Here is a 14,902-nt window from a genome sequence, read left to right on the forward strand (position 1 = left end):
GTCCCTGGCGGTGCAGTGGTTAAGAATACGCCTGCTAATGCAGGGACATGGGTTTGATCACTGGTTTGGGAAGATCCCACATGCTGCAGAGCAACTAAGCCCATGAGCCACAACTACTGAGCCCACATACTGCAACTATTGAACCCCATGCACCTAGAGCCTGTGCTCTGCAACAAAAGAAGCCACCACACTGAGAAGCTCGCGCACCACAACCAAGAGAATCCACTCGTCTCGATTAGAGAAAGCCTGTGCACTGCAATGAAGACCCAACACAGCCAATAAATAAATTAATTAAAAAAAGAAAAAAGAAAAAAAAGATATACTAGGAAATGTCAGAAGAAAGGGCTCAGAGAGACAGGAGGGGCTGCCTCTGGGGAACAGGAGTCAGGTGTCTGCAAGGAGGGGTGGGGAGGGCCAATTGGGTTTTCTTTGTTGTTTGTTTGTTTGTTTTTGAAATAAGCCTAGTAACTATATGACTTTCTAAACTGTTTTACACATATTACTTAGACATACACACAGCAAAAAAAAAAAAAAGAAAGAAAAAGAAAAAGAAAAAAAAAAAAAATCTCCCACACTTTACACTCTGAAACTAGAGTATCCTGTCACTTAAAAACTACAAATATCTCAAAAAGGTATTCTATGTGTATTTAAAAACTAGTAGACTTCTTGTGCCCATCGGCCTTAGATGTCCCTTGATCAGGAGGACCCAACATAACCAAATGACAGCATCACAGGCTGGGCCTGGAGTAGGAGAGGTGGGGCCCAGCCCCTTCCCAGAGGCCATGAGACGCCATCACAGGCTCAGCCAGTCCTGACCCAAAGGAACTCAGGCCCAGACGGAGCACCACCTACTGGCCCAGCTCTGCTCCCACACTGGCTCTGTGAACAGCCCAGAAAACTTTATTTTTTTTCATGGTTGAGAAAAAATTTTATTTATACATCATACACATAAGTTAAAAAGTGGCAGAATGTTAACACTTACTGAATCTAGATGCAGAACACATGCGTGTTCACTATACTATTCACTTGAATTTTCTATATATTAAAATATTTCACAATAAAAAACTGGAACATAATAAAATTAAAAGGGGCCTAAATGCAATGAGGTGCCCAAGAACAGGTCCCTGAAACAAAAAAATTATACATTAGTAGAAAAACTGGCGAAATATGAATAAAGTCTGTAGTGTAGTTAATATTACTTTATTAATGTTAATTTCCTAGCAAGTGTGCCATGGTTATGTGAGATGTTAAGGGGAAGATGGATAAAGGGAACTCTCTGTACTATTTTTGCAAATTTGCTGTAAATCTGAAATTATTCCAAAATAAAAAGTTTTGTTTTTTTTTTTAAAGGGAGCAACCAGTATATGAAAGCTAGACGTTTTCATTGGTTTTTAACATGTATATAATTGAACAATTTCAAGATTCAACGTCTATAACAACGACCATCCACAAACATCTAGTTTGGCACAAAAAGGTTCCAAACAGGAAAAAAGCATCAATGGGACTATGTATGGGACAGAAGGGATGCCACGTCTGTACCCACTGCCTGGACATCAGTGCTGCAGGCCAATCAGGGGCCTTGGTCCTTGGAAGTGAGCGAGGTTGCTGTTTGGGTACAGCTATGTTGTTCTTCTAGCTCAGAGAAGCTTCCCTTAGTTCAGCAAAGTCACAGGTTGAACTGTCCGCCTGTGCAGCACCGACTGCAAAAGAACTGGTGGTGGTGCTAAAAGGTCTGGTTTCTTCCCAAGTAATGGATGCTTGGCAGGCTTGGGAGGGAGGCATCCTAAAGGAGCAGGCCTCTTGGAGGGGGCTGCCAGCAGCAGGGGAGGGGGAAACGGACTTTTGCGGTTGACCAATCCTGGCTGCGGAAGGAGACCTCCTGGCCTCTCACCTATCAAAGGGGACTTGGCAGGAACCGGGGGAGGAGGACCTGGGAAGGATCTCTTTCCGGGGCTTGGAAGGAGTGGAGGCGGCTTGCCCATGATGGGGTTATTCCTGCCTTGGAATGAGGAGTGATCACTACTGGCCAAAGGACTTGGCATCTCAAAGCCTTCCAGTTGTCCTTTCCTGGTCCTCAGGTAGTCGATGAGCAGGTCCAGCTCATTCATGTACAAATGTTGGCCTTCATTCAACAGGAAGAGAAGATGCTGAATGCCCGAGGGGACAGAGTAGCTGGTAAGGCACTCCCTGGCCAAGAAGTCATCTACCAGATCTCCAGCCATCCGAGAAATGCCAGTGTGTTCCTGCTGCTCCCGTTTATTGAAAAGTCTCCTATATTCTTTAGCCACCAGCACCAGGGCATCCTCCAGAGGCATGTGACGATGTATTTTGATAGACGCATGAAGCATAATTACGGTGCAAGAGGAAAGTTTTACATTAGACTGTTCAACAAGAATACAAAATGGGGACCCATCATCTTTAACTTCCTGGAGTGCTCGAGTGAGGCCTGACTCAGAGGCAAGGTGAATCATTTCCACCACGAGGCCATGATCCTGCAACCGATGACCTATGACTGTTGCATATTCCCTTTTAGCTACCGAAGGTCTTCCATGTTGTCTTCTATGAAGTCTGACCAACAAAGACATCTTAAATCCTGGCCTCGGTGTGCCTCCAGGGCTCCCTCAGGTAGCCTCTGCGAACCTCTTCCCTCCAGCTTCTCCAGAAAACTTATTTTTATCTTCATCATATGCCCACCCCAGCCCGCTGCCACACTGTGTGGCTAGTCCCTGGCAGCCTGCCTTGTTCTGTGTTTCTTACACCAGGCTCAAAGCCTCTTCCTGCTCTTGGTTCTGTTCCTTGTTGCTGATCTTAAGCCAGGGAGTCAATTAAAGACCATCACTTCCCTGTCTCGCTTCCTCTCAGCCAGCTCATTTATCCCTTCCGTTCTAGATCACTGGCATCTTTCAGAATCTTGGCTTTGTCCTTCCACCTTGGGTCATCTGTGAATGTGACAAACACATCCTTGCTGACATTATTTCTGGAAATTCTGAGCATGTCAAGTTAGAGCCTCTCTCCCAGGTTGGAAACGATGCACTGTTCAACCCTATTTGAGTAGAATCAACTGTCCATTCGGCCAGGAATGTTCCATTTTGATTATTTTTGTGTTTATATTTCTTTATCTGGCCATAAGGATAACATAAGAAAATTCTGTCAAATGCAATCTCGATAGTAACTATTTACTAACTGAAAATTCCACCAAAAAAGGTAATTATGGTAAGAGGCGATGTGAAATCTGCTAATTTTATAGAACCTGCGTGGCTCTTGTGAGACCGTCTCCACAGGACCATTTTACCTGAGATCAAAGGTGGAACCCGCATTCTCCACTCTTATGGAGAAGCAAACTCAAATTTACCGGGGCTTCTAAGAACCATTCAATCCCTGCGACCCCACCCCTGTAGCCTTTAATTCTGACACCATGCTGGCAGCCACGACGCACTTAAATAGCTTTCTCTACATCATGTCACTGGCCACCCCTCCTCCTCTCCAAAGATCCACTTTACAGCACAGCACTTCCCCAGACTGGACCCTCCTCCCTAGGCGACAGCGCCCCAGTTTCTTCCATTTCAGCAGCAGCCCGCTTCTGCATGCGGTACACTGCTCCTTTTTGCCACTGAGCACAACAAGCATATGGGTTCAGACAGCCTCTCTTCTGCACGATTACCCTGTCAGCCAAGTGGATGCGGTTTACGACATCAGAATCTCCTCCGCAGAACAGACTGAAGCCACGACCACGGGCTCATTCCCATGGCTGTAACCGTTAGCCACGGCAACCAAGACAAATCTGTAAAAAAAATCCTTTAAATATCATTGAGTAACGTACTCACGCATCTTTATGAAAATACTTTGGGATTATGGTTATGTCTTCCTTGATACATTAACATTTTTTCCCTGAGAAAGCTGAGTTGTGTTTTTCAGCTATTACAGGAACCACACTGATAAGATGGGCTTTCTAAAACCAGAGAGAAGGTCTTACCAGCAAGTTTATGTCAATCTCTGCATGGTCCAGAGAATACAGTAACCACCTCCATGAAACTCTTATGTAACAGGGTCTGAAAGAAAGGAGCTGATACTCTCAGAGTCAGACCACGAAGCCCCCTGAACAATTCTGACTTAACATCCTGCTTCTTAGGGGGTCTGTACAAGTTCATCAAGCAGGCAGCGAGAAGTTCAACTCCCAAACTGGCTGCCATCCACAGAGAGAGATTTATGGGTTTTAACAAAAGAAAGGAAAGACAATAACACATGAACATGGCACAGAACAGGCCTATCGTATGATCTTAAGTCTCTAAAAGGCAAGAAACAGAGACAGATGATGCAAGTAAAAAGGGATTTAGGGATCTTCAAGACGGAGGGAGGAAGGACAGGGTGGTCCAGTCAGATTTCAGTCACACATGGCCTTCAAGGATGCAGACGAACCCCATCGTCTGTCTGCTCATAAATGCCCTCCCCCACACCAGCTCCATGTGGAAGGCCCCGGGGACCCTAGGACCCCAGCAACCTGAGCTTGGTGTTTTCCAGAAGGAAATACAGACAGAGGAATTTATTCCCACATGGCCCTAAAGAGAGAAAACAGAGACAATTAAGCTAAGGACTCTGCGGTCTGAGGATCTGACCCCAAGCACTGGGCCTCATGGCAAACTTCTCATTTCACACAGGGAGAAACTGAGCTAAGGCTGGAGAAGTGTCTGGACCCAGGGCGCAGAACCTAGGGTGGGGGGCAGCATGGAATCCGAACCCAGAGCTCTGGACGCCAACTGCAAGGCTCTCCCGTGCTACCCGCAGCATGTGTGGAGCCCATGTGCTCACGTGTGTTGCGCTGGCTGGAGGGCTGGGAGGGAAGGGGACGCACACGGGCGATGGACACGGCACTCATTCCTTCCAGCCCCGCAGCGCTGTTCACGGTGCTTCACACAAGCCTGGACTCACAGGTGGCTGGCCACGCTGACGCCACTGGGCCTCGGCCACGGGCGCAGGGGGATGGTATCCGCAGAGGGCCATTTCCAGAACCCAACTGACAGACCCCACCCTAACCCAGCCACCAAGGGCAACGAGCCACCCGACCAAGCCACGGTTTCCCCACACGGAGCTGAAAGAGACGCCGCAGCAGAATTTAGTTCTTAACCTCCCCTTGGGATGCGCACCACGCTGCACTCACGTAGCAGGTGTGCCTTGCTCTAATACATTAACACCTATTTCATATTTTTTCAGTCATTTAGCAACTTGGCGTGGTGGTTAGGATGTGTATCCTCATTTTACAAATGAGAAAACTACACACAGGTCAAAGGGCGCGCTCTGGGTCCTGCATCACGGTCAGGGCCAGTGTTTCCAACCCACGGGTTTTCCCACCTGACCTTTTTGTCTGTTCTCAGTACCTACTCCTCCTGCAAAATTCCTACCCCATGAGCTCTTACTGGTGAAAATGGAGAAACGCCGCAGAAAGCAGCACCACGAAGGTTACCCAGTCTGCCGCCCCCTACGAGCTGCGACCCCCTGTGCGGGCCCGGGTGACAGGCCAGCGCAGAGCCCCACGGTCGTCAAAAGTGTCCTTCTCCCTGCGGTCTTTTTAAAAGAGATCACCCGTTTCATCTTATGATGAGAACATTCTAAACCTTTCTGCTCATCTTGTGAAGCACAACACTCGGAAATGGAATAAAAGATCCAGCTCAAAACTTCTCAAAATGCCGCAGAGCCGACATCTGGTGATCACTCAGCACTTCCGGTCAGAAAAGGCCTTATTTCTCTGGCAGCAGTTTGTGGAAGTAGCGAAGTGGTGGGAATCATACAATATCTCGCAGGCTTGTGTGAAATGGTCCCAGCTGTGCTCCCTCATTCCACAGAAGCACGGCCTGGAGACACATTTCCATAGAATCCCAAGAAGCAGTCGCTGCGCACACCCAGACGGCCAGTTTTATCTCGGGACACAGAGCTCAGGCTGCTGTGACGGGCTCTCCCCCAGAGCTCCAGCCAGCAAAGCAAAGACACCACAGCACCAGCCTGCTCCTGCCAGGCTCCGACCCGACCTCCACCTGCTAACGCTGCCCTTCACCCAGACCTCCTCCGGGGCACTGGCTGGGACACCCGAGGAAGGAACCCGTTAGCACAGTTCGGGGCACCTTGGGGATTTTCAACCCTCTCAACATCTCACACCCCCCGACTCAGTTTGGCCAGCATTAACTGCATTACTGAAGCCGTCATCCACCGAAGGGGGATACTTTGAAATGTAGGCGTCAAAGAGATGGGAGTCTTCTGAATATCTGGGCCTCTAAATGCTGTAGAGGTCTTAGTTGTAAGCTAGCATCTGTTCTTCTTCTTTAGAAGATTTTCAGGCTGCCTGCCAGGCTATCCCAGCCACACTGATGGGGCCCGGCTGCTGAGTCCCCTAATTAACCACCATTGAACAGCAACATGAGCCACGTTCCATTAGCCATTCAGTGTGACAGGTGCCTCAAATCCACCGAGCCATCCTGTGTGCCACAGGACCACGGCACGCACTCAGAACAACCTGCCTCCCTAACAAATCCGAGGAAAAAGAGATCACACGTAGGACTGAAAAGTAACTTTCAGACTCAGGTGTGTCCCTGGGCTCCATGACTCGAACTCCATCAGGGACTTGACTGAAGGTTAAAGTGGTCACCTTAGTGCTGCAGAAACAGCCTGGTGACGGCTAGTCATGGCGCCGTTGTCTAGGGGTGCATGTGAAAGCATGGCCCCCACTTAATGCAGTTTGGAAACGCCCCCGACCCTCTGTGTTCTCTGGCTCCCCGTCTCCTAACTGGTCTGCAAGAAATCCTGTGCCTCAGGGTGTGGGTAGGTGGCTGTCCTTTCCTGACATGGACCTCTGATTGACTGTCACACGTCAAGGGCTTGGGCAGCAGGATGACAGGGAAAGGTCTCAGAGAGCCAGGCCGCGTTTCTGCCCTGGGAGGCGCCTGGCTTCCGGGAAAACCACGGGATTGGTTCTGTCTTCACCCCGGGCCGTCACCAGCAGCTCTGCTGATAGCTTTCCAGGCAGATGCCGCACTCGGAGATGCCACAGGCACAATGCTCTAAGTTGTTACCATACAGAGCCAGCTGCACTAATTATCTCAGACCTGCTGTCTGGTTCCGAGCCTTGTAGCGCTTCTCTCCAGGACCGGCCCGGCTCACCTTGGGGTTGGTTCGCTGCTGCAGCCGCCGCTCTTCCCTCTCTCTCTGCAGCCGCTCAAACTCCTCTCTGATCTCGGCCGGGGTCCTCCTCCTTTCCACAACCTGCGGGCAGAACCGAAAGGAGAAGTCAGCAAAGAACCTAGAAAGCGAGGAGGGCGCACAAGAGCCGACACCGTTCACCGTGTCCTGCCGTTCCTTCCCCCAGGACCGCAAGAGCCGCCAGGTAGACGTGGGGATCTTCCCATGTGATGGCCTGGTCCCTGGTGAAGCCAAGTTCACTGGCACACCCGCTCAGTCCCAAGGTCGTGCTTTCCCTCAGCTCTCCAGAGACTCAAGTGTTATTTTCTTCATGTTAGTAACTTATCTCCAAGGCTGCAAGAATTCTACAGAGAAAACATTACCTTGAGTGTCACGGTTTGAATTTCCCAATGAGCCCCAGGTAACACTGCTGAAAAATGTCAAGACAGAGGCGAGGCCTCCACAACAGCACTGACACTTCTCCCTCGTGTACCGGGGCCACCACCAGAGGTGCCCTTTGAGCCTCCTGGACCAAGGGACCTTAAGCCATGAGGTCTAGGTGTTTTAAGAATCAGGGGACTCTTCCTCCTACAACCTGAAATGAACCTCAGAATGTACAATGTCAGCTATACTCAAGTACAAACAATACTCAGGTACCAAACGGCAGAGCACACTAGCCCTCGGGGATGCAGAGGGACGTCAGATCTGTGAGGAGGTAAGGCATCCGACCTCAGCCTTTCCAAGCTCACCATGAAAGCACGACAGTCTCGTTGAGATTTCAAATGGGCAGGGAAGGGCCACGCGGGCCTTGGGTACCACGCCCGTGGAAACTGCACAACATCATTTCCAAGGGCCCCGAATGCTATGACCTGTGAGAAACAGAGAGTGGGAGCAGGACAGACATGACCAAAGTCACTGGATGTGTGACGGGGGAAAAAGCCAAACAGCACTGAGCCTGTATTAGTGGGATAAACACGGGGCAGTCCTGAGAGGCTGCGCAGAGAACACCGACAAAGGTAGGTGATGCAAGAAAAAGCTATCTTGGAAATCACAGATTTTAAAAATTATTCCAAGAAAAATGCATACTTATAGCAAAAAATCAAAATAGTACACAAAGATACGAAGTAAAAAGTACAACTCCCCCATACTCCTCCTCACAGGCTAACATCTAATTTTTTATGTGTCTTCCTAAAAACCTATGCATATGTACGTGTGTGTGTGTATACTACACACACACATATTACAATAAATGGGGTTTTGTGCAGCTTGATTTTACTATTCAGCAATACAGAAAAATAAATAAAAGAACTGGCCTATCCAAAAAACTGAGAAATTTGTTCACTATTGCTTTCAGCAAGTACACACACAAAAAAAGTAACGAAAACTTTCTCCTCTCCCATATAAATTGTTAATTACCAAAAAGGGGGAGGTGTTTCTTTTAAAGGAAGCTTTAAAATAAAAACACTGTTAACACAATCCAAGAACAAACTGAAAGTCCAAATGGCACGCCAATGATTGCTTTCTGACCTCACAAAAACATCTTCGGTTATACTTAATGAATGCGACATGCTTACTCTGCTGGTTCTTAAAAACACTGAGCCGTGTGCATCTTTTCTTTTTGGCTGTGCTGCACAGCTTGAGGGATCTTAGTTCCCCTACAGGGATCGAACCTGGGCCCCTGGCAGTGGAAGCGTGGAGTCCTAAGCACTGGACCACCAGGGAAGTCCCCGTGTGCATCTGTTTAAGGTGCTTTTGCTTCCCCAAAGTTACCCCAGCTTGGACTGATGGGGTGCTTCTTCCACAGGTCCCAGACCAGAACAAGATTTGTTTTCAGGAATTCTAGCTGTTTGAGCTTTGCAAATGATTTTCTCTCTGCCACACTCTGTGACAGGGAAGAGGCAAATATTCCAAAGGTGTTAAGTCATCCCATTTCTAGTCTATTTCAGAGAAGTTCTGCAAACATTTGGTATATAATCAGAGCTCACTGCAAAGTCAAAATGGCTGGCCCCTTTGGAGCGTGAAGAACTTGGTGGGCATCTCATTCTAGCTTCCACAGGCCCCGATGGCCTTTACTATTTATACCCTCTTTACACAGGGTGCATCATGGTGGAGAATGGAAGAAGGCTAAGCCAGCTGCAGGTTACCTGCCCTCTCTTCGGTAGCCCTTAGATATACGCCTCCGAAACTGTATTACAGTTGGGAAGTATGAGACATTTTCAATGTTTTTCGTCAACAGAGTGTATCATATGCAGCCCGTGAATCTATATGCCTGTACTGTGCACCTTGATCACTTACCAAATGGGTCTATCCTGTGCTAGCCAGGATGACTTACTCTGCAGGTGAGGTCTTTGTAAAGAGACCTGTACAAGCAGGTGGAACAGTGGGACGAGGACAAGAGACCTAGGCTCTCTGACACCACCTGAACCTCCCGGTAGACCTCAGGTGAGTCACTTCTCTAAGCTTTAGTTTCCTCCTATAACTGAGGCAGGTTAAAACTATACAAGGTGCTATCTGGTTTGAAAATTCTGATTCTAGTGAGTCAACTTTTCACTTTGGAATAACTTTAGAAAATTATTTAGAACTTTAGAGAAGTTACAAAGATAGTACAGAAAGTTCTCGTCTACCCTTCACCCGGCCCCCCCCCCCCCCCCAACAAGTGCTAACGTCTTATGACCATGGAACGAACATCTGTCAATCTAGGAAGCCAACATTAGTACACGACGATTAACTAAATGCAGCCATCTGGGACTTCGAGAGTCTTTCACGAACATCAGTGTCACGTCCCAGGATCTGATCCAGGACCCAGGACTGCATTTGGTCACACGTCTCGTTAGTCTCCCCCCACCTGTGGGAGCTTCTGTCTTTGTTTTCATGATCTTGCCCATATTACAGCTCTTAATGCAGGCTGGCTTTCCTAGACACTGTAAGAATGATGTCACAGAGGTGGGAAAGGTGAGATGTGGACAAACGTAAAGGACTGCAGACAAGAGCTCAAGCGAGGATGACCTGGGCCAAGGGCCGCTCCTCTAGATGCAGCCTGATGTCTGCACGTGCCCTCCTCTCCACCTGCCAGCTGTTACCAGACTCAAGGCCAGCTGAGCATGCACAGCTTGAAGCTGGACTTTCGCCACTCTGAAGAAGAGGCCACTTTCATTTGCAACATGGGCATCCACACAAACGCCGCAACTTAAAGAACGCGAATGGCTGGTGTTACGAGCTGGGAACGGTTGCGTCTCATTCCTTTGGAATCCTGCCAGAGAATGACAAAGTCTCTTGAAGGTTTAAAAAAAAAAAAGAGTGAAAAAGACAAAGCCCCAAAACCTACCTAATGCCTGAAAACAGGGTCAATATTTGACACAACCTATAAAAGCTCCATTTCACCCTCAGCCTCCACCAGCAGAAAAGGGATGATGACAGAGCTGGGTTAGGAGTGACGGCCACGTCTGTGGCTGCTTCGACACCTTTGGATTAAAGGCGTCCCAGACACCAGGGGCTTTAACAGTGTCCTCCATCCCTCCCTGACTACTCGTGTGTCTAGACTAACAGATACATGGCAGATGGATACCGGTCAGCAAGTGGAAAAGTTTAATAATCTAAAAATACTATCGATGCCATGAAGGGCATACAGCTTCCTCCCTGGGGTGGAGGCTGTGGCTGAATCGGGAGAACCCGCACATTGAACAAGCCACCAGCTGCAGGATTCCTCGAGCAAGGGATGGGGACACCAGCTCCAGAAAGCAGTCGAGTTCAGCGAGACTTTTTCTTCATGGTATGAACAGCGGGCTGTTTTCCTATTACACGTTAGCCACCGACACATCTCTTCTGAGTAACTATCTGAGGAGGTACCTTCCTGTAGTTTTCCTTCAAGGCATTTTTAACATCAGTGCAGGCTTAATATCAATGCGAAAAAAGCCAATTCTGCCTGAGGAGAATTTGACTCCCTTAGTCTACTAAAAACTATGACTATAAAAGCTTATCCAGTCACCATCTGTGACGGCCTGCACACTTTTATAATCACGACAGTGTGTGGGGTTTTTCCTTGTTTCTAATGGGGAGATAATCTGGTTTGGCGATAGGAAACCAAGCGATATTTTGCCAGGAAGATGTTACCCCACTGCTCCACTGAGTGGGGACAATGCTGCCGGGAACGAGACACCTAGACTCTGAGGAGGGGATGCGGACGAGAGGCCTTGACTGCTGCCGTGAAAACCTGTAACCAACCCTCGGCTTCAGGACACAAGGGAGGGGGCCTCCCTGGTGGCGCAGTGGTCAGGAATCCGCCTGCCAATGCAGGGGACGCAGGTTCGAGCCCTGGCCTGGGAAGATCCCACATTCCATAAACAACTAAGCCCGTGAGCCACAACTACTGAGCCCACGTGCTGCAACTACTGAAGCCCACAGGCTCTAGTAGCTGCAACTACTAAAGCCTGTGCTCCGCAATAAGAGAAGCCCACGCACTGCAACAAAGAGTAGCCCCTGCTCCCCGCAACTAGAGAAAGCCTGTACGCAGCAACGAAGACCCAACGCAGCCAATAAATAAATAAATGAAAGACAAACAAACAAAAACCACAAGAGACCTTTATCCTGGGGCATGAGGAGAAATTTAGTAAATTCAACAGGATTCTATTTTCCTTTTTTTTTTTTTTTTAAAGAATATAGGTTTATTTCTTTTCATTTTTTTGGGCTGTGTTGGGTCTTAGTTGCAGCATGCAGGACCTTTCATTGCGGTGTGGGTTCTCTGTGGCGCATGGGCTTCTCTCTAGTTGTGGTGTGTGTGCAGGTTTTCTCTCTAGTTGTGGCTTGTGGGCTCCGTAGCTGTGGCGTGTGCGTGAGCTTAGTTGCCCCGAGGCACGTGGGATCCTAGTTCCCTGACCGGGGACTGAACCCGCATTCCCTGCATTGGAAGGCGGATTCTTTACCACTGGACCACCAGGGAAGTCCCTCTATTTTCCTTTTTTGATGAACAAAATCCTAAGCCATTAGACCCAATACTTTGCTACCATGAACTAACGTGACATGATGCATGGCCACTTCCACTGAGCCAAAGGCCAGGAGCCAAATGCCCACGGGGAGCCAGGCGGGGCGTCAGATGGGTGGAGGGCATGGCGGGGACTGGGGCACCCTGGACAGCACAGTCCAGTGCACATGGCAAGGGCTCCTCAGATTCGGACAACTGCTACCTCAGAGGGGATTCAGATACAGAGCTACCAGATCTGATTTTTCCAGAGAAGATAAAAGACTGGATTTTTATGCAAAGCCTCCCAAGTTTTAAACGTTAGCAACTACAATTCATTGTGTAGGCAACCAAAACATGGCAACAGGATGAAAATGGCCCATAAGCCACCAATATTAAGCAGTGGTGAAAGGGGAACAGAACCCCGTTTCGCTTCTCTTCTAGTTCACATCCAAAGGCCTTTAGAAGGTTTTCATAATAGAATTAGAAGAGGCAGGCACACAGGCTCGGGATCAAATACCAAAAGAACTTCAAGGCAAAGCTTCCATGAGATGAAAAAGTAACTTGATGATAGTTAATCTAACATTAACAGCCTACCAAAAGTTTCTGGGCATCAGAACCAAGTTTCTGTAATGAAATTAAGTAATAACACCTATATGTTCTTGTAGCAATACAGAGTTTTACAGCTAATTTTTATATTAATTTTTCTACTTGATTCGCGTATCATCATTTTTCAGATAATAACACAGAAGCATAAAAAGCAATCAAATGACTTGCCCAAGGCTCTGAAACTCCTCAGTGGCAGAGTGAAAGAAATGGAGCCTTCTGAACGTTAGTGATCGCTCTTGCATGGTACGGCTGTCCAGGTAACCTATTTCATAGATACTTGCTACCTGTTTTGTTTTACTCAAACATTCTAATAGTACAGCCCATTACAGCTGGAAGGGTCACTACAGACAATTTAATCCAGTAGTTCTCAACTCTTCTGTGCTTCTGTTCTGTTCATACGTACAACACAACACCAACACACACTTCCTAGATGCAGTTGTAACCTCAGGTGGAGAGAAGGGCTCAGGACCACGGAAGGTGGAAGGAAGTGTTCGTGTAGACAGAACCGTACCCTTGCAGACACCCTCTACCATCACCCCCTGACCAGCTTGCTCCCTCCCCCAGGTTACAAATTACTGGTATAGTCCATCCACCTTTAGGAAATGGAGAACAAGTTGGATGACTGACTGTCCCAAGTTCACAGAGTTACAAAGTGGCAAAGCCAAGTGTTGAACCCAATTCCTTAAACCAAAATATAAAGGTGAGAAGAGGACTCTGATGTCTTCAAATACTCTCAAAGGCATCACTGCAGGTTGCGGGATTTGAGGCTGTTGTTCCGTAGCTGTTGTGTGACGTTTCCGAAACACCAGGCGCAAAGTTTCTCTTACCTCCCATCCTTCCATTTCCAGTCCTCTCTTGCCATAGATATCGTAGATGGCCCTGGTTTGGGGGTCACTGAGCACTGCAAATTAAAAACCAAACATGTTCTCAAAGCACAAAATTCACCTTTCGGTTCTGATCACAATACCATCAGGCAAGGCCACCTCTTTTTGTTCTTCTCCTTCCAACCACAATCTTCCCAGAGACCCCCTCATTCCTGCTGTGTCTTTCCTAATTGCTCTTCAGATCCAAGTGAGGACGTGTTTTAAGGTGGCTACAAGTGAGACATGTTGGACCTTTCGTGTCGAGCTACTCCTCATTGTGAGGTGCACTGACCCTGCATCACTAAAGGACAGTTGTTCTTAAAAGAACCTAGTAAGTTTCCGCCACAGTCTATAAAGTACCTTGGCTTGAGGGAGTGAATTTCAGTTTCTAACGAAGCCTAATGTAAAACTAGGGACAGGCTATGACTAGAAAAATCTGACTTATTATTTTCTCTATAGAGTGTCACTGACTCCTACACCCATGCAGGGTTTATTTTTCTTTTTGTTTTTTTTTTGGGCATCTCTCTTATTTACTTGTGATTAAATCATTTTAAAAGTGACATAGTGTCGGCCACATCATCTAAAGCACATCAGAAAAGGACTGTTCAATAAGGGCGAGAGCTGTTCAAAGGACTCCAGACCGAATCTGGATATCGGTACAGCTAACAATTGTCACCTGCCTCCTCGGTGGGGCCAACTTCTGTTCAAGACCTTTGAATCTTTTCCCTCGAGATTTCCCATATATTTTTAGGCCTAATTAAAAAACGATGTAGATGACTGTATCCATATTCAAATCTAATGGGAAAGAAAGAAATGATAACCACTGGAAAACCTCAGAGCCAAACTTTTTGAGTTGATCCTAGGATTTAATAAGGAATGACTTATTCACCATCTTAGCCTCCCTTTAGGCTAAACACCGGCCAGGCCTGCTACTGCAGGATTTCCAGAGGCACTGGTGAGGTTTATCCGTTAACGCTCCCCCAAATCTCCAAACCAATACGGTCCAGCTCTGCGGGTAATCCGGAGAACCAAATGCAATAAAAGGAACAAGCTCCTGGTCAAGATTTACTCAGACCAGATGAATAGTGTGAATAGTTCCATGTGGTGAAGAAACAGGCTGACACACACACATGTGCCACAGTCTCAGCTTCGTTGCTCGTTAAAATCTAACTTTTTGGTAAAACTAGAGTGAAATACAGCAACATGCTTTTACGTCTACAACGAGAAGTCTTCACTTTGTAAAGAAAATCTAATTTTTGGTCTAATGAAAGAGCAAATCACCAAATAGCTTGGAATGAGTAACTTACTTTAC

At 47.5% G+C, this 14,902-nt stretch overlaps 2 protein-coding genes across 4 annotated transcripts in view; both read right to left on the reverse strand.

Annotated features, from left to right (window-relative positions):
• Nucleotides 1-14,902, reverse strand: part of DNAJC11 (DnaJ heat shock protein family (Hsp40) member C11) — a 67,678-nt gene that overhangs the window by 26,377 nt on the left and 26,399 nt on the right. For both annotated transcript variants that reach the window (XM_057695024.1, XM_057695018.1), the window contains exons 3-4: nucleotides 13,555-13,628; nucleotides 7,147-7,248 (exon numbers count right to left, since the gene is read on the reverse strand). In XM_057695024.1, the coding sequence (XP_057551007.1) occupies nucleotides 7,147-7,248; nucleotides 13,555-13,628 (176 nt within the window). The remainder of the gene's footprint in view (nucleotides 1-7,146; nucleotides 7,249-13,554; nucleotides 13,629-14,902) is intronic.
• LOC130828974 (nuclear receptor coactivator 5-like) lies at nucleotides 866-3,764 on the reverse strand. Of its 2 annotated transcripts, none has more exons than XM_057695045.1 (2): nucleotides 3,662-3,764; nucleotides 866-2,939 (listed from the first exon to the last, which is right to left on the reverse strand). In XM_057695045.1, exon 2 carries the CDS (start codon nucleotides 2,583-2,585, stop codon nucleotides 1,653-1,655), a length of 933 nt encoding a protein of 310 aa, XP_057551028.1. In that variant the 5' UTR covers nucleotides 2,586-2,939; nucleotides 3,662-3,764; the 3' UTR covers nucleotides 866-1,652. The 2 variants fall into 2 exon arrangements, with proteins under 2 accessions (XP_057551028.1, XP_057551020.1); XM_057695037.1 differs by having other exon boundaries at nucleotides 866-3,119; nucleotides 3,662-3,757.

The sequence above is a fragment of the Hippopotamus amphibius genome, chromosome 1, assembly GCF_030028045.1.
Source record: "Hippopotamus amphibius kiboko isolate mHipAmp2 chromosome 1, mHipAmp2.hap2, whole genome shotgun sequence".
NCBI lineage: Eukaryota > Metazoa > Chordata > Mammalia > Artiodactyla > Hippopotamidae > Hippopotamus > Hippopotamus amphibius.

What these genes read in the sequence shown, in the direction of transcription:
- LOC130828974 (XM_057695045.1), bottom strand. Translation starts at nt 2,585, where the DNA reads ATGTCTTTGTTGGTCAGACTTCATAGAAGACAACATGGAAGACCTTCG.